At 30.0% G+C, this 24,818-nt stretch overlaps 3 protein-coding genes and 1 non-coding gene across 4 annotated transcripts; 3 read left to right on the forward strand and 1 right to left on the reverse strand.

The window, feature by feature from the left end:
* Nucleotides 1-5,689: 5,689 nt before the first annotated feature.
* INS49_010723 lies at nt 5,690-5,762 on the reverse strand. The gene has a single exon. It is a non-coding gene; the product is annotated as a tRNA-Leu (tRNA).
* Nucleotides 5,763-16,275: 10,513 nt separating this feature from the next.
* Nucleotides 16,276-17,902, forward strand: INS49_010724 (uncharacterized protein; the record flags this gene model as incomplete). The annotated part of the gene is made up of 6 exons (XM_043171447.1): nt 16,276-16,464; nt 16,536-16,620; nt 16,741-17,028; nt 17,086-17,203; nt 17,281-17,351; nt 17,433-17,902. 6 exons carry the CDS (start codon nt 16,276-16,278, stop codon nt 17,900-17,902), a joined length of 1,221 nt encoding a protein of 406 aa, XP_043026012.1.
* Nucleotides 17,903-18,713: 811 nt separating this feature from the next.
* On the forward strand, nt 18,714-21,545 carry INS49_010725 (uncharacterized protein; the record flags this gene model as incomplete). Its single annotated transcript, XM_043171448.1, has 5 exons — nt 18,714-18,755; nt 18,841-19,174; nt 20,113-20,544; nt 20,602-20,660; nt 20,991-21,545. The coding sequence occupies 5 exons, from the start codon at nt 18,714-18,716 to the stop codon at nt 21,543-21,545; spliced, it is 1,422 nt and encodes a 473-aa protein (XP_043026013.1).
* A 619-nt stretch (nt 21,546-22,164) lies between these two features.
* INS49_010726 (uncharacterized protein) lies at nt 22,165-24,271 on the forward strand (the record flags this gene model as incomplete). The annotated part of the gene is made up of 5 exons (XM_043171449.1): nt 22,165-22,305; nt 22,367-22,420; nt 22,480-23,455; nt 23,527-23,988; nt 24,264-24,271. The coding sequence occupies 5 exons, from the start codon at nt 22,165-22,167 to the stop codon at nt 24,269-24,271; spliced, it is 1,641 nt and encodes a 546-aa protein (XP_043026014.1).
* Nucleotides 24,272-24,818: the final 547 nt, after the last annotated feature.

Consider the following 24,818-nt stretch of genomic DNA (forward strand, 5'->3'; position numbering starts at 1 on the left):
AAATTATTATTTAAATTTTTAGTTTTTTTAAGTGCTATGCTATTATTAAAGCTAGTTATTATTTTATATAGCTTATTAGTTAATATGCTTTGGGTTATATGCTTATATTTAATAAAACTTTAATAAATTATATTTTTAATAATTTGGAAATTATTCTTTATATAGTTAGTTTTTATTATTAGTATAATAATAAATTTTAGCTAGGAGGTAAAGTTTTTATTATTAATAAATAATTTATTTATAAAGATATATAACTTTATATATTTTAGTTTTAATAAGATAAATATAATCCCTTTATTTAAGTTTTCTTTTTATTATTTAATTTATATATTAAGTATATTAATATTCTTTACATTAAGGTTTTAAATTTATATAATAAATAAAAGGTTATATGCTGCTTTTAATTAATAAATAAATATAATATATGCTTTTTATGCTTATTAAGAAATATATTATTATGGTATATTTTTTATATAGCTATTAATTAAATTAAGATTGCTTACCTATCCCTTTTATATAAATAAAAAGTTTTTTCTTAAGAAATTAATTTTTTCTTTATTAAACTTTAATAGCTTATTCTTTTTTAATATTTGCTTTAGCTTTATATAAAACTTTTTTTTATATAATTTATTTTCCAATTTTTTAAAAAATGCTTTAATAATAATTAAAAAGGTATTATTTATTTATATTTTTATAATCTTAAAATTATATAATTTATTTATTATATATAAAAGGTATAAATTATATATTAATACCTTTATCTTTAATGCTTTTATATAATATATATAATATATTTTATATTAATATAATCTTAATTTTATAAATTTATATAATAGCTTATAAATAATTAAAATTATACTTAAAGGAAACTTATTTTTAAGCTTTAATAATAAGTATATAATAATTATATAAGTAAGCTTATTTTTTACTTAAGTATAAGCTTAAGTAATATTTTATAATTTTATATAATATTTAAAATAATAAATAAGTATTAATTTTAATATAAATAAGATTTATTAGCTTATTCTTTAAATTATTAAAGCTTATATTAATATTATATGCTTTTCCTTATTATTAAAACCTTAAATTATTATCTTAAATTTTTTAATTAACTTTATTAATTTATTCTTTACCTTTTATATTATTTTTATTTTAAAGATATAAAGGTACTTATGGAGATTTTTATTATATAATGCATATTTAAATACTTCCTTAGCTATAAATATATTAAGTTTAAAGGCATTAAATTCCTTAAATAATCTTTTAAAAATTATAATTATATTATTTTTTCTTAACTTAATTATTAAGTTATATATATTCTTTTCCTTTTATATTAAAAAAATACTTATATTATACTAAATAATAACAAGGGAAATATATTATATAGCTGCCTTTTTTAATTATTTATATCTTTTAAGTAATGCTTATATAATAACTTTTCTTAATTTATCTTATTTCTTAAGCAATTTTTATTATTATATAACTTTAAGTATAAAAGTATTTAAATTATTATATAATATTAAATTTATTATATAAAGGTATGATTTAATATAAGTTACCTTAAATTAAGTTAATTTATTTATTATCTTAATTATTATTATATAATTCTTAATAGCCTTAATCTTATATAACTCTTTCTATTTTTTATTTTCTTTTTATATAAAAACTTTACTTTAAAAAGATAAGGATAATATAGCCTTAATATTTAGCTTATTTCTTATATTTAATATATAATTAACTTTTATTTTAACTTTAATTATATAAAGTATCTTTATTATTTTTTAAATTATTAATGCTTTTTATATAATTTTTAATAATAATAATAAGTTATATAAAACTTAAAGGTATATATTAAATATTAAAAGGATAGGTATAAAATTATTTAGCTTAGCTATATTATTTAAGACCTTAATAATTATTTAAAGAATGGTTTTATTATTTATATAATATTTAATTTTAACTTTAAGAATATTATATATTTTCCTTAAGGATTTATATAATTATTTAACCTTATTAATAACTTAATAAGCTTTAATAAGCATTGCTTTATATAAAATGCTTATAATCCTTATATTATTTTTAAATTTCTTAAATATAAAGTTTATACTTAAATTATATATAATATAATTTAAGGGATTAATATATATATAAATTTAATATTTATATAATATATTTTAAGTATTTTTTATAAATAAAAAGGTTAAAAATATAGCTGCTTAAAAGCTAGTATTTAAGTTAATTATATATAAGGCATTTTTTTTACTTAATTATATAATATTAATTATTACTTTATAATTAAAGTAATTATTATTCTTAATTAAGAATTTAAATTTCCTTAAGGTAAAGTTATATAATTAATAATAATAATAAAATCTTTAAATCTTTTTTAAAATTAATTTTTTTTAAATTATTATGCTTAATATTTTTAAGAAGCTTATAAAATTTCTTTATTTAAAGATAGCTAAAGTATTTATATAATCTTTTAAGCTTTAATTTTATAAAAAAGATTTTATTTTTTATATAACTTAAGTTAAAAAATGCATATCCTTATTTTTATATAATAAGGATTTTTATTTTACTTTATATAATTATATTTATTATATTATTAAAATATACTTTAAGTTTATTAGCATTATATAATAAAAAGAGGAATAATATTAATATTTTTAAAATATAATAAGTAATTTCTTTAAATTAATTAAGCATTTTTATTATTTTTATTAAGGAAATTACTTTATTTAACTTAAACTTAACTTTTATTATATTGTTTTCTTATAATATATTTATATAAGGATTTTTATAAATATATATTATAACTTAAGGCTTTTTAATTATAAATATTTTTATTACTTTTATATTTTAAAGCTTTCCTTAATATATTATATTATATAAATTATGTAATATAAAGCTTTTTATTAAAATTATTCTTAAGGTAAAGAATATATCCTTTTTTATTATATAATAAGTAAATATAAAGTTAATAAGATTTTATTATGAAATGTTTTTATTATTTAATAATTATAAATCTTATGTTTATTTTTTATATAAATATATTTTAGCTTTTTTTCTTTATATTTTAATATAAAGAAATAAAAGCCTTTTTTATCTTAAATAGGTTTTTAATAAAGGTTTTTATATATTTATAAGTATTAATATTTTATATTACTTTTTTCTTTTTTAAAGTAATTTATTAATTAATATCCCTTTTTTTTATATATAAAGTATTTCTTAAGTTAATTATATATATAATATAGCTTAAATAATTATTTAAAGCTTTAGCTTATAAATAATATAAATTATATAGATTCTTATTATATAGATTTCCCTTTATTAAAATGGGGATGGTTATATAATGTTTAATAAAACTTAAAATAGCTATATATTTCTTTTTAATAGTTATTTAAATTTAATATATATTACTTATTTATAAAGTTAATATTTACTTTATTATATATAAGGAATTAATAAGTTAAATTCCTTTTTATAATAATTTAAATTATTACTTAAAGATTTATAAATAATACCTTATAAATTAATTTTTAATTTATTAAAGTATATTTTAACTTTAATATAGCTTAATAAGCTTAGGAAATAATTATATAAAGAATAATCTTTCCTTAATATCCTTTCTTTAATATATATTATATAAGCTATAACTTATTTAAAAGTATTTCTAAGGTTTTTAGCAGCATTTTATTTAAATTCTCTTTTTTAATTTATATATATAAGATTATTATTTAATTTACTTAATATTAGCTATAATTAATATTAATATTAAAATATATATTTAATAAGTTATATAATTTCTTTTAATACTTATTTAAGTTAATATAATATAAGTAAAAGTTTTTTATATAATTTAAGAAAATATTTAAGAATATAGCATAATATTAATTTTTTATAATCTTTAGCCTTTAATAATAGCTAATACATATTTATATCTTATTATAAAGTAAGTTATATAATTTCTTTATATAGTTTTAAATTTTATTTTTATTTTTTTTAATAGCTTAAAATTAATTATAAATTAATTAGCTTATTATAAATTATTTATATTAAAGGTAAGTTATATAAAGCATTATTTATATAAATTAAATATATTATAAGCGTAATATTTAGCTATTATAAAAAGCTATTTATTTTTTATATATATTTTATTCTTAATAATATTTATTATATAGGAATAAAATTAGCTATTTATACTTAAGATTATTATATATTTTATTATCCTTTTTATATATAAGAATTTAAAGATTATTATTATAATTATTAAAGGGTAGGTTATATAAGTATTATTTATATATGCTTTAAAATTAAGAGTATTTATTTATTAACTTTTATTTTTTTAATTAATATCTCTTTAACCTTAGCTATATTTAATAATTTATTATTAAAAAAATATAAACTTTACTTTACTTAATATATAATTTATTTATTAAAATTTAATGCTAATATAAGAATAATGCATATGGGCGTAGCGTGCCCACGCAGTGGGTGCGCTGCAGGCAATGCACAGATTTGGAGGTGCAAGGTCTAGACTAGTCTTATCAATAGCAGCTGCCAGCCCGTGCCAGCCGGCTGCCAGCTAGCGGTCACGTGCCCTACGCACGGACCACCATAGCTAGCCTATAGCCAGACGGGGGAAGGCTGCAGCTTTGCTGCAACCTACCCTCCACACCATAGCCAATTCAAATGCACCCAGTCTGCTATCAACCAACGTACGTTAACCCAACCAACAGCTAATAATATTAATAATATATTATTTTAAAGTTAAAGTTAAATTATTTTAATAATTACTTATATAAAGTATATTATAAGTTATATAAGCAATAATAATATTATAAAATTAATTTCTTTTTTATCTTAAAATTTAAGATTAATAAATTATTATTATTTAGCTATTAAAATAATACTTCTTTATATTATTTCTTTATATATAATTATAACTTATTATTATTTAATAAGTATTTTAAAAGAGTTTACATTAAATAATATTTTTAAGATTTTTATATTATTTTATATTAATTATTAATTATTATATAATAATATATACTTTATTTATTTTAATTATATATATTTTTATTTATAGCTACCCTTTAATTTTTATTAAGTAATATAAATTTAGTTTATATAAATAAAATAAACTTTATTTTTTAAATAATTCTTTATCCTTTATTATGCTTAAAGTTGTAACTATATTTTTATATCTTGTATTTGTATCTTTAAAAATATAAAATACTGTATCTATATTTATATCTATATTTGTATTTTTTTTTTATTTATATTTATATTTATATTTATATATAGCTTATATTTATATTTATATTTTGTATTTTTTTATATCTATATTTATATTTAGATATAAAATATAGATATAAATATAAAAGAATATATATATAAAAAGAAAAATTAATTCTTTTAATTCTTTTAATTCTTTTAATTCTTTTAATTCTTTTAATTCTTTTAATTCTTTTAATTCTTTTAATTCTTTTAATTCTTTTAATTCTTTTAATTCTTTTAATTCTTTTAATTCTTTTAATTCTTTTAATTCTTTTAATTCTTTTAATTCTTTTAATTCTTTTAATTTATATAAATATAACTTATTTAATTCTTTATTTAATTACTTATTTAATTATTTATTTAATTTTTTTTAAAAAAAATAAAAAGCAAATAGGGAGATGGGTTACAAGGGTACCACTAAGAATTAAACCCAGGTCTTTAATCTTAAATTATTAGAATTCTAACCACTAAACTATAATACCTTTATATACCCCATTTCCTTATTTATGAAATTCTATAAAAGTAAGGAGTATATATAATAAGAATAAGTAAATTAATATATATATATAATATATATAAGAAATTTTATATATATATAAGAGATTTTATATATATATAAGAAAGAAAAGAAAGAATTATTAATATAATAATTAATAAAATAAATAATAAAATAAGTAATAAAATAAGTAATAAAATAAGTAATAAAATAAGTAATAAAATAAGTAATAAAATAAGTAATAAAATAAGTAATAAAATAATTAATAAAATAAGTAATAAAATAATTAATAAAATAATTAATAAAATAAGTAATAAAATAATTAATAAAATAATTAATAAAATAACTAATAAAATAGGTAATAAAATAACTAATAAAATAATTAATAGAATAACTAATAAAATAACTAATAAAATAACTAATAAAATAATTAATAAAATAAGTAATAGAATAATTAATAGAATAGCTAATAAAATAACTAATAAAATAAGTAATAGAATAAGTAATAAAATAATTAATAGAATAGCTAATAGAATAACTAATAAAATAATTAATAAAATAACTAATAAAATAGGTAATAGAATAACTAATGAAATAATTAATAAAATAACTAATAAAATAACTAATAAAATAACTAATAGAATAAGTAATAAAATAAGTAATAGAATAAGTAATAGAATAAGTAATAAAATAATTAATAGAATAGCTAATAAAATAACTAATAAAATAACTAATAAAATAACTAATAAAATAGGTAATAGAATAATTAATGGAATAACTAATAAAATAATTAATAAAATAATTAATAAAATAATTAATAAAATAATTAATAAAATAATTAATAAAATAATTAATAAAATAAGTAATAAAATAAGTAATAGAATAATTAATAGAATAATTAATAGAATAACTAATGAAATAATTAATAAAATAATTAATAAAATAGCTAATAAAATAATTAATAGAATAACTAATAGAATAATTAATAAAATAAGTAATAAAATAATTAATGGAATAATTAATAAAATAACTAATAAAATAATTAATAAAATAAGTAATAAAATAAGTAATAAAATAAGTAATAGAATAATTAATAAAATAACTAATAAAATAATTAATAGAATAACTAATAAAATAGCTAATAAAATAATTAATAGAATAGCTAATAGAATAAGTAATAATTTAATATAAATATATTCCTTTTTTTTATTTTCCCTTTTTTTTACTTTTTTTCTTTATATTAAAAAAGCAATTTACTTATTATAATACTATTAATTATTATATAATATACTTTTATTATTAATTCTTATTTAAAATAAGAATTAAAACTTTAATAAGTTTATAAAATATTTAAAAAATATATAAAATACTTTAAAATATTAAAAAAATGGATTCTTTTTTATTTTTTATTGCTGGATCTTTTATATCTTTTAATATATGCTATGCTAAGGAATTTGATTTAAATGATGAAAATTATGAAAATAGTGCTAATAATAGCATTAATTCTTAAAATAATGAAGATATATTTAAAAAACTTAAAAAGAAAGATAAAGTATATATTAATGAAAGGGGAAATAAAGTAATATTTAAATTTAAACCCCCTAAATCTTATTTAATAAAAGAAAGGTTATTTACTTATGAATTATTATTTATTAATTATTTAGAATTAAGAAAAGTTTTATTTAAATATATTATACTTAATTATAAGTAGATATGTATATTTAAAGCAATTAGGCTATAAATTAACTCTTTTAGCTTTTAATATTATAAGAAATACTATATAGGAATAGCTTATAATAAAGAAATAAATAAAACCTTAATAAAAAGTAAGTATTTTAATTAATAAATTAAATTTATTTATATTAATTTAAATATTTCTTTAAGAAGTAAATATAATAAAATAATATATTTATTTAATATAACTTCTTAAAAAAAGTATATAATTATTTATTTTAAAATTATTTATTAAAAATAAAAAAAAAGATAATATTTTATTAATTCTATATTTATTAATAATAAAGTTTACCTTGAAAAAGTTATAAATTTTTTATTAATAAATAATTTATTATTTAATATTTTATTTTTTAATTTGTTTAATAAATTAACTTAATATTTAAATAAATAAGTTTTTATTATATTAATTTATTTTAATAATATATTTATTAATTTTCTTTTAGTAATATTCTTAAACTTTATTATAAAAAATTATAAGCTTATTTATGGGTTTTATATGATAATGTTATTTAAAATATTAAAGGAATAATTAAAAAATAAATTGAAAATAATAAAGGAATTTTTATATAATTAAATATTTAAACCTTTATTAACTTTAATAAATATTTAAGTATTATTATAAATTTTATAAATAAAGATTTTAAATATGATTATTAATTAATTAGTAAGTAGTTTTAAAATTATCTTAATATAATTATATATAAATATTAATAAAATTATAGGATTTAAATTTTTAAAAGAAGCATATAGTAGTGTATATATATATGAAATATTTAAATAAAATATTTTAATTCCTTTTAAAATTCTTTTAAACTTTATTAATAGGTAAATATATTTAAATGATTTATATTTAATAATTGTTTTTATAATATTAATTATTTAATTTATAGTATTATAAGGGATAATGGCTTAAATAATAATATATTTTTTAAAGAATTTAATATTAATTACTTTATTAAATTTAAACTAAATTTTAAAAATAATATATAATGCTTAGCATATATATTAAATTTATATGCTAAAGCTATTATTAATTCTTTTAATAAAATTATAATAAATAATATTAAATTATAATAAATTAAATTATTAAGTATTTTTATAAAGACTTTAAATAAGTGGGAATACCTTTTTAAATAAGAAAAGGATAGAATATTTAATAAATTATTAGGTATTTTATAATTATTATTATTAATATATTTTTAATCTTTTTAGTTAATTATATTTAAAGCTATTAAATAAAGTAAGTTATATAGCTATTATTATTAAAAGAAATTAATAAATAAAGAAATGATGGCTAGAAATTTTAAAAGAATATAAATTAGTAAATAAATTACTTATTAATAAAAATAAAGTATTAATTTCATTAGGTATTTAAAATTTAAATATATATTATATTTTAATTTTAATTTTAATTAATTAATTTAAAAATAAATATTAATACTTATTGGAATTTTTTATATAAAATGATAAATATAACTTTAAATTTTAAAGAGTTTATTAATTAACTTATTAAAAACTTTAATTATGGAATTTTAAAAGAATTAATTATATAAGAAAAAGAATAGAAATAAATAAAAGATTTAAGGGATATTTTATTATCTTTTTATATATTAATAATTATTTTATAAGGAAGAAAATACCTTACCTTAAGTTTAGTTTTACCCTTAATTAAATAAATATATAAGGTATTATTAAATTTAAAATAATTATATATTAATAAGGAAGATAAAGGAAAGGAAGGTAAGGTAAGTTTTATTAATTATCTTTTTATTTTTAATTATATTAATACTTATTTATAGGTTTTATTATATCCTTATATATTATTTTTTAATTTAGTTATTATAGCTGGTTTAATAAAATTAAATATTTATTTTTTAATAAATTTTATATGGAATTATAATGAAATTAAAAAATATAAAATATATATTTTTTTAATATTATTAAACCCTAGGAATAATAGTTTAAATATATAAAGAACTTTAAACTTAAATTAATAATTAATATATTATATAAAAGACTTATTATTAAAAAGATTATAAGAGTATATATTTTAAATTTTTTTAAAAGTTTAATAATTTATTAATATTATTAATAGTTTATATAATAAGAAAAAAGATAATAAAGAAAAAGGAAAATAAGTTAAATTATTAGAAATATTTATATAGGAAAAGCAATAAATTAATATATATATTGATTTAAATATATTAAATTCTTTACTTAAGAAAAGAAAAGAAAAAAAGATAAAAGAAAAGAATATTTTAAGCTTTTTTTTTCTTATAAATATATTTAAAAATATAGAAAAAGAAGATAATTTAAAATAAGAAATAAATAAATATTTTAAAGAAAATATTTAACCTTTTAAAGTAAATATAATACTTTTTTATTTAATAAGTTAAAAAAATAATAAATATTAATATTTAAATAAATTAATATTTTAAAGTAATAGGATATAAATAAAAACTTATATCCTTATTTATTTATATTAGCTTTAAAATATTTAAATATTTCAGCTATATTTATTGCAATTAAAGGGAATTTTAATAGTGGAATAAATATTATTATTAATAAGCGTATTAACCTATAATATATTATATGGAAAGAATTATTAATTTTAAAATATAATATTAAAAAGGAAAAAAAGCTATTAAAGATTAAAAAATATTTAAATTTAAAAGCAAAATTAGATTTAGAAATATTAGAAATTAATTTAAGTAAAGGGGAAAATAGTAATATTAATTAATTAAAAAAAAATAGATTTAGCTTATTATTTAATTTAGAAATAATTATTAATATTTAATAAATAATAATAAATTAAAAGTAGTTTTAAAATAAAATATATAAATTTAAATAATAATAAATAATAAGTATTTTTATATAAGTTTAAATATAATATAATAATTAAATTATATTAATATTTATATTAATATTAATAATTTCTTAATTAAAGTAATAAAAGAAATTTAATAATAAGGAAATAATTATATATATATATTTATTTCCTTATTTATTTTCTTATTTATTTCCTTATTTATTTCCTTATTTATTTCCTTATTTATTTCCTTATTTATTTCCTTATTTATTTCCTTATTTATTTCCTTATTTATTTCCTTATTTATTTCTTTATTTAATTCCTTATTTAATTCCTTATTTAATCTCTTATTTAATCGCTTATTTAATCTCTTATTTAATCCCTTATATATTTCCTTATTTAATCCCTTATTTAATCCCTTACTTAATTCCTTACTTAATTCCTTACTTAATTCCTTACTTAATTCCTTACTTAATTCCTTATTTAATTCCTTATTTAATTCCTTATTTAAATTAGCTTTATTTTAAAACGTTTTAAATTTAAAATTAACCTTAATCTTAAAATATTTTATATTTAAAATTAACCTTATTTTAAAACATTTTATATTTAAAATATTTTAAATTTAAAATATTTTAAATTTAAAACTAACCTTAAAGCTAAAACGTTTTAAATTTAAAACTAACCTTAAAGCTAAAATATTTTAAATTTAAAATGTTTTAAATTTAAAATTAACTTTAAATTTAAAACATTTTAAATATAATATTATTTAATTTTAATAATAAGCTATTTAAATATAAATAAATATAAATATATTTATCTTTTTTATTTATATTTTTTATTTTTCTTTCTTCTTAATTTATTTATATTTATTTTTATTTATTATTTATTAGCTAAATATTTATTTTTAATATCTTAAAAATACCCTTTTTTCATTTTATTATTATTATATCTTTTTATATTACCCTTAAGGCCTAAGCTAAGCTTTTTAAGCTTACTTTTTCCTCTTTTATTAATTCTTTAATTAATTACCTATTTATAATTAGTCCTTTTTTTTTTTTTTTTTTTTTTACTAATACCTTTTTTAAAACCTAAATATTACCCTTAGTATGGCTAATATACCGTATAACCTAAGTAATCTACTATATTTTATATATTTCCTTTTTTTCTTTTTTTCCCTTTTTATTTTATTTATTTATCTTTCTTTTATTTATAATAAGATTTTTTTTAATAATTTTTAGGGGCATTTTAAAGTTAAAGGGTGTGAAAATATATTATATAATCCTTATAACCTTTTATTTTAACTAAATAACCTTATAAGTATTCCTTATTTTATTTTTAACTTTTTTCTTTATTAATATATATTTAGCTTCTTTCTTTAATTAACCTTATTTTTAAAGGTGGTAAAAATACTTTTATATTTTTAGATATTAATATAAGATTTATTAAAAAATTTTAATAAAATATATACTAATATTTCTTAGCTTTTTAACTTACTCCCTCTTTTTCCTTTTCCCCCTTTCTTAAGCCTTAAGCTTTTAAGCCTTGCATATAACTCTAAGCATTTATATTTTTAGGTAAGCTATATATTATTTAAAAGCCCTTTTTTTACTTTATTTATTAATATTTTTTTTAAAGACTTATAATATTCTTCTTAATTTTAATGAAATCTTAAACCTTAAGCCCTTTGCTTTTTAAGGCCTAGCTTTCCTAAGGTTTAACTTTATAAATATTAATCCTATCCTTAAAGTAAGTATACCTTTAAAATACGCTTTTTTTAATATATATTTTTATATTAAATTTATTAAAATAGGACTTAATTAGTAATCTTAAGAAATAATTATATTAAATATATTTTAATAAACTTACCCCTATTTAATAAGAGAAAGTAATTAATACCCTAACCTTATAAAAATATATTTAAATATTAATAATATTTTAAATTGCTGCTTAATTTTAAGAAAACTAGGAGAAAGAAATTTAAAAGGAAATTCCTTTTAACTTAGCTTAAAGATAGTTTCTTTTAAATTACCCTTATTAAAAATTTATTAATTTAATAAATTATATTTATAGTTATATTATTTAGTATAATATAAGTTTTTTCCCTTAACCTTAAATATTTATATATTAATATAATTAATTTATTTAATAGTATTTTGGTAATTTTAAGGGATTTTCAACTCGTTTTTTATGCCTAGATTATAAGAAGGTTTATATTTCTTAGCGGCAAATTTATATGCATTAGCAGCACGTTAATAAGAGTCGCTATAGCAACTATAGCTCTCCTTGTATTTAGTTATTTAGTTATTTAATTATTTAATTATTTAATTATTTAATTATTAATTATTTAATTATTTAATTATTTAATTATTTAATTATTTAATTATTTAATTATTTAATTATTTAATTAATTATTTTTTATATCTTTTTAATTTTTTAAATTTCTTTTATCTTTTTAATTATATAATATAAATATAAATATAAATATAAATATAAATATAAATAAATATAAATATAAATATAAATATAAATATAAATATAAATATAAATATAAATATAAATATAAATATAATATAAATATAAATATAAATATAGATATAAATATAAATATAAATATAAATATAAATATAAATATAAATACAATATTTTATATTTATATCTATATTTATATTTATATCTGTATTTATATTTATATCTATATTTGTATTTATATTTTGTATTTATATTTGTATTTGTATTTTGTATTTCTTTTGTATTTGTATCTGTATTTATATCTATATCTTGTATCTAGTTTGTATTTCACAACTCTGATTATGCTGCAGCTTAAAAAAATGGATCTTTAAGCTTTTAATATAAGCATATAAATTTAATTATCTTTGCTATTTAATCTTTATTAAGCAGGGCCTTTAAGAATTTATATAAGTACTTATTTCTTTATTTTTATTAATTTATAATTACGCTAAATAATTATTAATTAATATTAAATAGCTTTTGCTATATAACTATATTTATATATATATATATAATATTTATTTAATTAAGTTTTATCTTTATTATTTTATTTAAGTTATAAAATAAGAAAATAAATAAATACTATATAGGAAAGTATTACATAATATTTTAAGGTAAGATTAATCATCCTAACCCGCTAGCATATTTCCATGTAGTTAGCTTTAATGTTATTTTAATAAAAGCAATTATTTCTTTATTATTATTAAAAGGCAAGATTTAAGGCATTAAAAGAAAAGCATATATTATTTAAATAATAAGGAATTAATTTATAGCTAATTAATATAGCTAAACTATTAATAAGTATTCTTATGCTTAAAAACTTTAATAAAGCAATATTTATACCTATTTTTAATAACTTTATAAAAATTAAAAAAATTAAATTAATTACTTTAATACTTATTAAGCTATAAAATAAGTTTTTTTTAACTTTTAAAATATTAAGAAAAATATAAATTACTTTTACTAATTATAATTTATAAAAATACTTAATTATAACTTAATAATTACTTTTTAAAAAAATATAAAAAGAATATAATAAGAAAAACTAGGAATTAATAATGCTTTTATAAGAAAATTAAATCCTTAAAGATAAATTAATAGCCATAATACCTTAAAAGAAAAGGAAAGTTAAAATAAGCCTTAACTCTATATTTATTAAAATTAAGCATATATATAAGGCGTAAATTAATGCTAATATAATTAAAAATAACTTAGCAAAGATAAACGCTTTTTAAGATACCATAGATATAGAAGAATGTATTATTATAAATGGTGATGATGATTTAAAGTAACTTTAATTAAAGGGGTGGTGTGGTGAGAAGGACCGATTAGGTGGGCCGAATCCCCGGGCGGGCTGAATGTGGGCCACTTGACTTAATTTTATGCAGATGTTCAGTTGAAGCCTCCAGAATTGTATTCCCGTGCTGTCCACATTAAGATATCTATTGCCATCTTCTGTTAGAATGTACATTTTCTTCCTTTGAAGTCGTTCACATGGCAGTCATGCTCCAGCTGAGAATAGCCATCTCGGCTTGTGATTCACTTGCTCTGTGGCATCATTTGTTCAAGTGCAAGCTGCCAAAGGCATCAAGGCTGGGTGGAACGTAGGCTCAGATATTGTGCAGAGATCTATGCCCATCTTGACAATATGTACGTTCCTCTACATCTGAGATCGGTACTTGTAATAAGGACGGGAAATATTGTTTCACTGATCCCCAGGCCACGGTTGGAAATTTCCCGAGTTCCAGCCGGGCACACCCGCATCACCACGTGGATCATGATGGAATGCCGCCATCGGCTGTTTTTGGTTGCATCCCTGTCCGACCGGTCTAGCTGGGCTAAGCGAGAGGGACACCCCTGATTGCCAACGGAACGCGGCGAGTACAGGACAGGGATTCATCCGGAGGCCGGAGGAAATGAAATTGGCTGACCTTCACGTGCGCATCACGATGCTTGCGAACTGCTGATTTATCCTGCAAGACCGACCAGTCCTGCGAGAAAACCACCCTGTAATCGGCTGGTGACCTGCTGCTTCGCATTCAGGTGGTGTGGTCGACAGAGGTAGTTCCTCCAATCCGCGAGCTTGCAAGCGTTGATCTCTGCGCCGGTACTTATGCGAATCAAGCTCACCAAGACTGCTTGGTACTTAGCTTGGCTCGACATGGATTAGTTTACTTTCAAAGACCTTCGGATATTGTGACATGGGTTCAGCAAACACAAGCACACGTGTAGGAGATGGTGAGGACATCAGGATGACGGGATGGAGTGCTCTCCGACGAGGCGTGCCGCAAAGGACGCCCCGGAGCCCCGCTTCAAATCTCGGGGAGGAGGGACAATGGCTACCGCGACTTTACGATTACCGAGGCACGGTCGTGAGGATGGATCAGATGGGTCCTCAAAGCTGACTATTTTGCTTCTTTTCCCGTTGAGCCATGTTCTAGATCTCTTATGGAAGGGCGCCCCTGGCCACACTTTGCAGCCCGCCCACGAGCCACATCCCGGGATCCGTTTCAGATAAAAACGTGGTTGAGCAATGGGGTGAGGTCTCGCTCGAGTGGACTCGCCCTGTCTGCCCGTCAGGCCTGTCATCCCGGACTCCCAGTGAGAAGCTGCCGACCGATCCCTCGTGACTTCGCAGCGTCGCAACAGTCAGTGCGAGATCGTGAATAGCAGGAGGCTATGGATGGGTCGCAGAAAACGACAGCCTGGGATCCCATGCCAAGAGACCACGTGTGACCCGGCTTGAAGGTTCGGCGCTGGCTGTGATTGATTTGGACATAGACTACGTACACTGCAGGCCGCTGTCGGATCTGATCCTCGCGTCGATCTGGAAAAAAAGGATTATCGCGACGCAGCTTTTTAGGTGGGCAAGTGAGTGGAGAGCAGCACCCCCTCCCACCTCGATGATGAAGCTGTCACACACCTGCAGCCTGCTATCACAATTGCCAGGTATTGTACGTGCCGCCAATGGTGGATTTACCAACGGTGGATTGATCCGATGCAATTCAAAGAGGCAAAGTCAGCGGACCGAAGGTAGGATTGATGCACAGGCCAGGAGAGTGCGCTGCGCCAACGGCGAAGCATTCCTTTTCCAGCCCTTGTGCGGCGCGAAAGTTAACGGAGTCATATTCCCAGCGCAGGCCCTCAAAGGTCCGCGTGCGCAATCAATCTGCAAGTAGGCGACGTGGGTCACCGCAGGGGCCCAGCCCTGTAGGCCACCTAATTTCAAGTGATGCTTCTTCAGGCTTGTCCCCTTCCGGAACGAAAGCTTCTCTTGACTTTTCATCTATACGGCATTCCTTTCTCTTGGCTCCTTCCTTCTTACTTTCGATTCTCGCGGTGCTGGTACCAGCGGACAAGTATGGTCGATTCGAATGGACTGCTTGTAGCCCACCACGACTGAACCCACACGCCACGACGTGACATGGCGCCGCTTCGTGATTCGATCATGGTCCCCGATCTCCTGGCCTTGTCTCCTCGGAAAGAACACCACTACTACGACCCCTCAACGGAGCTATACGCTGGACTATGGTGTCTCTTTACTGCTGCGACCGCATTCCTGGCGCTGAGGGTCTGGGTCAAGGTCAGCAGGCGCCACGGATTGTGGTACGATGATTACCTGCTCATCTTATCATGGGTGAGTACTGCATTTGGGATGTATCAATGGCCTGGAACCACTTGTGGCTTACGCGTTGCTTGTCATTCCAGATCATCCTCTTGGGCACGGATATACTTATAACAGTCGAGTACGCTACGGGATATGCGAGGGGGAGCTGGGACGACAGGATGCATAGTAAGTAGCTTCTGGATACAATCCCAGCTTCAGACAGGCTATGGGCAAATGATAGTCCTGATTTGCTACTCGCATTTCATGTGCACGTCCCTGGTGCTTTCAGCAACTAACCTTTCTTAGTTTTGATCAACATATCTTCGGACGGCACAGTCATTGGACAGGCTCTCACCAAAACAGCATTTGCCGTCACACTCCTCCGCATGTGCCATGCTTCGACACGGTCGCGTTGGCCCTGGCAGCAGGCCCTGCTATGGTTCTGCATCATCACAATGGACGGCATCGCCTTGACAAAATGTGTCTTCCAATGGGCCAAGATGTGTGAGAGGCACGACTACCAGCAGTGGTATCGTATCCAGGGATGGTGTCTAAATTGGACCTTTTCTCAGGACTTTAAGGAGGTTGGGAACAGTGAGTCGGCACCACGACAACTTGCAGTCTATTAGGCTGACGCTGACCAATTTCTAGTCTACAACATTATCATGGACTTTATGTTTGCCATTTTCCCCTGGTTCATAACATGGCCGTTGAATCTCAAACGGGGTGAGAAGATCGGACTATGCATCACCTTGAGCCTTGGTATGATGTGAGTGCAGGAGTTGATATTACAATGCCCCTTGACATCAAACATCAACGCACCATCGGCTAATGGTAAAACAACAGGATTGCTATCGTCACAGCAATTCGAACTTGGTGGAAAGACACGCCGCTCATGCACGTGCACGACAACTGGTGTAAGTGCTTGTCGCCTTTTCCGCTGATGTTGTTATCAGGTGCATGAGATAGATGAGGGGTACTGACAGGGCATTGCATAGATATGTTGCGTGACGCGATATCACAGATCTGGTACTCGGCTGAGGTTGCTGGAACAATCATAGTTCAGTGTGTCCCAGTGCTCAGGCCGTTCCTCAAGGATCTGCATACCTCGTTCACATCGAAACGGCTTGACGCAACTGAGCCATCACAAGCGAAATCGACATGGCGTGGTTCGACGCTGGTCGACCATAAATCAAAGTCAATCCCCTCGCGAACGGCTTCGATACTATCCAAGAACGAGGAGAAGAAGTCGCCTGGACTGTTCGAACTGACGGAAATACCTGAGGAGCCAGGTGCACTAGACCAGACACGCAAGGGCTTTGGGTACCACGCGGATGCGTACTATGAACCTAGTTCCGATACAAGTGTCGACCTACCCGTTCAGGGCATAACCACCACCACGACAACGACCCAACGGCTGAACGGGCCATTGGACTCATGGCCGATCCCAGCAAGGGGCAACTACTAGCTAGAATCAATATCTCTTCCTCCGTGAACATTGTCCACTTGTACAGGGCCATGCAGTGTGTGGCTAGGGCGGGATCCTTGACGTTTTGCCTATTACTTCCGGCCTTTCTCCTCTCGGTATATATCGTGGAACCAGCAAAGTTTAATTTCTTAATGCCAAGTCCAAGTAGCTGCGAGTTCAGGAATTGCGCGAACATGTAGCACCCACATGACCAGCACCCACACAACCAGCACCTACACACCCAACACTTATATACCTGATTCAAATATCTAATTTAGGTATATGGGTATTAGGCATATAATTAAGTGTGTAAATCAGGTATGTGAATTAGGTGTGGCCGTTGGTTGTGGGTGTTGGGCATATGAATTCTGATGTGGCTCAGCACTGGCGATGTACTGGGTGTACCCTCCAATGTTGCAGGTGCAAATCTCCGTATCCTTTGTCCATAGCCAGGAAAGCAAGCCGACAGGGCGGGCAGTTTTAAAGTTATGTCGAAGCGCAGACACGGCATAAATTACGTGTGATTTCTGGTGAACCACGGCGCCTCGGGCCGAGCCCGGTGAGCCGTTGGGCAACGTCATGTCCAGTCATGTTCCCTACTAGTATGACGTGGTTGTGATACCACCTCGGCTCTCGTTTGCACGAAACTTTCTCTCATCGGGGCAAGGCGCGCTTCAAAGTTACGTTCATCTGTCGAGCTCGGTATCCACCCATCTGTCTCCTTGAGGCCAGCCATAAGACCACAGCTTCGACTCAATTGCGTTCTCCCTGCTCAACGGCACGCGATCTCGACACAGCAGAATCCGCTCAAATGTCATCCACGACCACGTCGGGCCAGTGTCTCTGTGGCAAGGTCCAGGCGAGTAGCCCTACGCTCTTGGATGGCATGCATTGATCTTCTGGCACCCGTTCTAACTAGGCTTGAATCCCATCTGCAGGTGACCGTCACCGGCAAGCCCCTCGCATCGTTCCCGACCCTTACCTGCCACTGCGTCTCGCGCAAACGGCGCAGCGGTGGCGTTGCATCATACGCCTTTGTCGTGCCCAAGCAGAATGTCCGGTTCCAACCAGAGCCCAACCCCCCAAATCCAATCGGCCCCGCGGGCGGACCTCACAGGATCTTTGTGGACAACGATACTGGCTCTGGCCACCCCATGCAGAGGACGATGTGCGCCGAATGCGGCAGTCCTGTCTGCATAATTGAGTCGGCTGACCCCGATGCGAGGTGTCTACAATTCGGGCTATTTGCAGACTCTCAGGGCGTGGATCTGAGTGAGTGTAAGCCGGCCTTGGAGATGTTTGCCTGCAGGCGAGTAAAGTGGATTCCGGAGCTGGGTGACGACGTACGAGAGAAGTCTTGAATTGAAGCAGGCGGTGACCACACTGCGCCCCGCACACATCAATCCAAGAAACTGCGGGCCATCACTTGGTCTCAATCTCAACTAGGAGACAGTATGAGAAGCCGAAGAATACCATAACGATGCAATCCCACTTGAGGTACTTTTACAGCCTTCCCCACTATGAGCGTAAGAGCGCAGATCCCAGATCGGTCTTGGCTCACGAGTCGATGGATGCAAAACTTCAAGATTGGTTCCGCTCCAAAGCAGGCAGCTAGAGACCACCTGCGACCTTGATACTACTAGTCGACAATGAATGGCATATTTCAAGTCACGGAAATCCCCGCGGTGTGTCCTCTGGCAAGCCACAAATTCCAGCTCGGCCCCTATGTTTTCCTCGGTCTTAGATCTCCGCACCACCGAGCCATCGCCGCTTTGCAATCCACGGCGCGTTCCGCGATCTTCAAATATTGCATGGTCTTCATCGGCTTTTATGTACCAAATGTCGCCGGCGCAAATATCCTCCCAGTTTATAAGCTAGGCAAACGCCATTTGTCTCGAGTCGAGGCAGTCGTCTCGGAATTCGGGCTAGCAAGCAAAGCGCGCGACTGGATCACAAGACCTTCTGAAAATTCATCACTCTGGCAGAAGTAAAGCTGCGAGACTTGGGATTCACGGGGCGTATTGTAGATAGTACGTCTCAGGACTTGCAAGGCTTGCTACGTCGTTTCTCGGCCGGGGCAGAGCGGAGGGCGAGATACGTCGTCTTGCCGAGCTCGGCACGAGATGTCTCCTTGGCCATCAAATTTGCGACTCGGTTTGTACATGTGGCACTTGATATCATTAGTGCGAGCTTCTAACACCTGCGTAGAGAGGATCTGAGTATAGCTGTGAGAGGCGGCGGTAACCACGCTACTACTGGCGCCAGCAGTGCTGAGGATGGCCTCGTCATTGACGTCAGCAACCTCAACAGAATTTCGGTTGACACAAACAAAGGCCAAGTCACTGTTGGAGGAGGATGCCGCTGGGGAGATGTATACTCGACACTACACAAGCAAGGGCTGATTTGCGTCGGCGGCGGCGTGCACATCGTTGGAGTCGGTGGCCATTTGACTGGAGGTAGTAATACGCCCTCCCCGTTCCTATCCCCCGCTCTAATTATGTCGACTGGTGGCTGGGGTACGTTGAAGGGCAAGTATGGAATGGGTTGCGACAATGTACTGTCCTCAACGGTGGTGCTTGCGGATGGGCGAATTGTCACTGCGAGCGAGACCGAGAATCCAGACCAGTCGTGGGCAATTAAGGGTGCGTGCCCCCTGCCACAATGAGGCGCTATGTGGTCGCTAATTCTCACCATCAAAGGAGGGTCATCTCAATTCGGCGTTGTGACAGACTTTGTTCTTCGATCATTTACTGAACCGGTAAGGAAACCAAGAACTATTTATCGAGCGACCTATTGGCTGAGATGATGCATTAGAGGCAATTCTTCTAACGAAATATGGCTTTCCAGAGCGAAAGCCTCCCCGCTATTCTTGAAAGGTTCCGCGTGAGATACCAATACTACATTCAGCCTCCACAGTGATGCATGGCACCAACGACTGACGTGCTTTGATGTAGACTTTTCTTGCTCGGAGATATGAGGGAGACGAGTGGTTAATCGGGTTCATTTTCTTTATGAGATCCCAAGATCAACATCACACAGTTGGTTTCCACTTTTACCGCACTCTAACACGATTCTGACGAAGTTGCAGCCAATTGTAATGCTCAACCTCACTGGTGTCAGAGACCCAGACCGCTACAACGATGTGTGGACTTCATTCCGAGAAGCAGCCAAACCTTCCATGGAGCAGACGGTTGGGAACCTCTCCATATCGAACCTCTCACATTCTTTCGACGATGCTCTGCTAAAAGGACCACCGCGTGTGATGAACGCTGGCTGTGTTGTTACGGAACTTTGGCCAGGAATGGCCGAAGAGCTGTGGGAATACTTCATTACTTACTCGGCATCTAGCGCCGATGTCGTTGGCTCGATGGTCGCCCTCGAGTTTCACGCCACTCGGCGAAAACATCCGGTACTCATGGGTGACCAGCCCCTACCCCTTCCCTCGGCCCCTCTCTCCCTCTTGTCCAACCGAGTACGGGATGAGCTATCTCTAACAAGTCACAGGAACTTGGTTGCTTCCCCATCGACGAGCCTGTACATCATGCTGTTGTCATTCACGGCCAGTGAGTTTCTCCGTCGTGACCTAACTGAACGTTTCAGGTCTGACCGCGAGCAACGCAAGACACCACACTTCTGCGAGTGACCCAGGAGCTGCGGCCTGGCTCAATAGCAGCACATCAATCATTCGACGCTACCAGACTCAGAACACAGGCAAAGACTTGGGCCTAGCAGCGAATGCGACGAGCATCCCAGCCAATCCCCAGGACGCATGGGGGGAAAGCTACGAAAAATTACAATGTTATATTGTTTTTTAACGTGGGGTGTTTAAGCGTTTATCACTATATAAAGGGACTGGATGCATATTGATTAAGAAGCATATGTGTACAGATAAAAAACGAGACCACTTATTCAGTACAGGTACTGCCTTTACGGCAAGCAATTCGGGTACGGTCAGAGCCCCTGCCCCTGGTTGTGTTGTACGCCACAAGGCCTGCCAGACTGGTTTTAGACACAGCTCCATCTTTTCCAATGTTCCCCAGGCGTGTGCCTTACGTTCATTGTACGTGTGGAGGGTTCCGCGGAATGAGGGCACGAATCGGAATGTGACAGCTTGTATGAAGGATGCAGGCAGGAAAGGAAGGCTCGAGTCGAATATGAATATGGACGACATCCCTTGAATTGCAATTCTGGCAAATTAAAGTGATGCCGCAACCCTCGTTCCTCAACTATCAAACGGACAGCTGAAACAGTCAATACCAACCATGGTCCCTCACAAAGACGATGATACAAAAGAGCGGACGGCTTTTGGAGAGTTCGACACGGTAGAGGATATCGGAAGAGTTTCCACGATTGAGGTTAACAAGTTTTATGGGCTGACATTGTCTGTCGTCCTCATTTACCTGGTGGGGCGCTGTTCAAGACCAAAGATGAATACTCATGCTGATGCGCACAACCTTCGTGTAGGCCCTCGTCCTCGTTAATTTCGCAGGCATGATAACAGTCGTGTCTTCGGGATTGGTAGGTCCCGCCTCCTTCCATCTGCGCGTTGGTGCTGGCTGCTAAGGCTACATACACAGGTCGGAACGTATATGGCTGAAGACATTGGGGACCCGGCAAAAGCGCAATGGCTAATACCTCAGACCAATACAATTATAACCTTGGCTTTCGTCAAGCCCATTTCTCAGATCGCAGACTACTGGGGCCGCAAAGGACCATTGGTCATCGCCTCTGTTGTTACCTGCGTCGGGAGTATCATAGTCTCCCGGGCGACCAACATGAGCATGGCCATCGCGGGAAATGTGTTCGCCAGCACCGCCAACGCGGTCTCGCCGTTGGTATTTGCCGTCGCCGCCGAAATCGTGCCCAGACGCTACCGCTCGCTTGCACAAGGCGGCATGACCGGGATGCAATCTTCGGCGGGTCTTGTGGCCTTGCTCGGCGGCACGAGCCTGTGCAAGAACTACGTCGAGGGCTGGCGCATCCTGTGGTACTTCATCGCCGGCGTGGGCGCGCCCACGGCTGTCATCGCGTTCCTCTGCTACAACCCTCCCCCGAGGCAGCTGCAGACCGCCCTTAGTCTGAACGAAAAGCTCCGTTGCTTGGACTGGTTAGGCATCTGCGCTGTGCCGATCGGTCTCACGCTCGTCGTCGTCGGGTTGACATGGTCTCAAAACCCGTATGGTTGGAATGATGCACACATCCTGGCCCCCTTCATCCTTGGTATGGCGATCCTGGTGTTTATCATTTTCTACGATGTCAAGATCAAGAAGCACGGCTTGTTCCATCACGAGCTCTTTAGGAAGAGTCGAAACTTCCCGCTGGCTTTGGTCCACATCTTCGTCGAGGGTTCTGTTTTCTTCACGGCCAACACCTTCTTCACGACCGAAATCGCGATTCTCTTCACAACAGATCCGCTGCAGACCGGCCTGCGCTTCTCGATGACCTTCTTCGCCGCTTTTGTAGCAAGTTTCGTCGCGGGATGGTACATCTCCTGGCAAAAGGCGCTGCGAGGCGCTATGCTTCTGGGCTTCATGTGCTTCACAGCCTTTTATGGTATGTACGACCGGCTCTGTAACCTTCGTGGTGATACAAGCGATGACCGCCGCGGGCTAACTCGTTCTCAGGTGCGATGATAGGGGTCGACGAGGGAAGTTCGAAAGAGATGTGGGGCCTGGCCGTCATCCTTGGATGGGGCCTCGGTACTGTGCTGACGTCCCTGGTCACTGCTGCGCAGTTCGGCACGCCTCCTGAGCTGATTTCACTCAGTGTGAGTGCGTTGCTCTGTGTGCGGACCTTCGGTGCATCGATCTCGCTCCCCATCAACAACGCCATCTTCAACTCACAGATCCAGAAACACCTCGGCCCTGGCATCCCCGCTGCCGTGTTGCCCCTGGGCCTCTCCCCGGATGTCCTAGGCCGATTCATCGAAGCACTGAGTGCGAACAAACAGGCTGCTCTTGCCGGAATACCCGGCGTGACACCAGAAATCATTCAAGCTGGCGTTCACGCACTTCAAGCAGCCTACGTCTCGTCTTTTCGCATCATGTGGATCATGCCCCTGGTGCTGTCCGTCTTGGCTCTTTCATGTAAGTCACCGATATTTCCTAGTACCACCTGTAACGTCCAATCTCTTCTTTCCTAGCTTGCGCACACTAACTTTGTGCACTTGGCCTGTTTGTTCCTGGCCAACCCACGGGAGGAATTCACCATGCACGTCGACGCGCCGATAGAGTCTGAGTCTTCGGGTGAGAATGATCCAAAGACTGCAGAGTAAACAGCCAGTCAGGCAAGCTCACCCGGGGATTGTCCGTTTGCTGCTCCTGATTACCATCGTCTCATTCTCTAATGACTTCATTGCAAGCACTGTAACAATACTAAGGCAGCTTCGTCTGTGTCTCATGAGCCGAGGAATCTGTTATGACTCCTGGTGGCCGCCTATGATTCACTTCAACTGCCCTTAATTCGCTGTTAATGCATTTTGCCGCAATTTGACCAACCATGGGGACCAATCTGAGCTCAGTGTGACCTTCAAATAGGGGACTTGGTGCTTGGAGAGGCTTGTCACCAGCGATTATTGTCCCCTCCAGCCCTCCCGTACAAATTCCCGCTTCGGGCACCCATAGTAGTTAGTAAAGAGAATACCATGATTCTAGACATGGCACAGGCAAATAGCATCATTACAGGTTGCTGGGAAATGATCGAGCTGAGATCAAATGTACTACGACTACACGTTTGTCGACGAGCACGCGTTGCACCCTCACTTCGTGCTATCTTACAAGTTTCTAGCCCGTTTTCCCTACACTTGTGGCCAGCGGTATGCACTTGTAGGCAACGACACAACCTTAGAGCATCCAACACCGAGCTTCCTATAGTGCAAAGGCGACGAAGTAATTGTTCAAAGTATCTCACGTAAGAC

The sequence above is a fragment of the Diaporthe citri genome (genome assembly GCF_014595645.1).
Source record: "Diaporthe citri strain NFHF-8-4 chromosome Unknown scaffold_4, whole genome shotgun sequence".
NCBI lineage: Eukaryota > Fungi > Ascomycota > Sordariomycetes > Diaporthales > Diaporthaceae > Diaporthe > Diaporthe citri.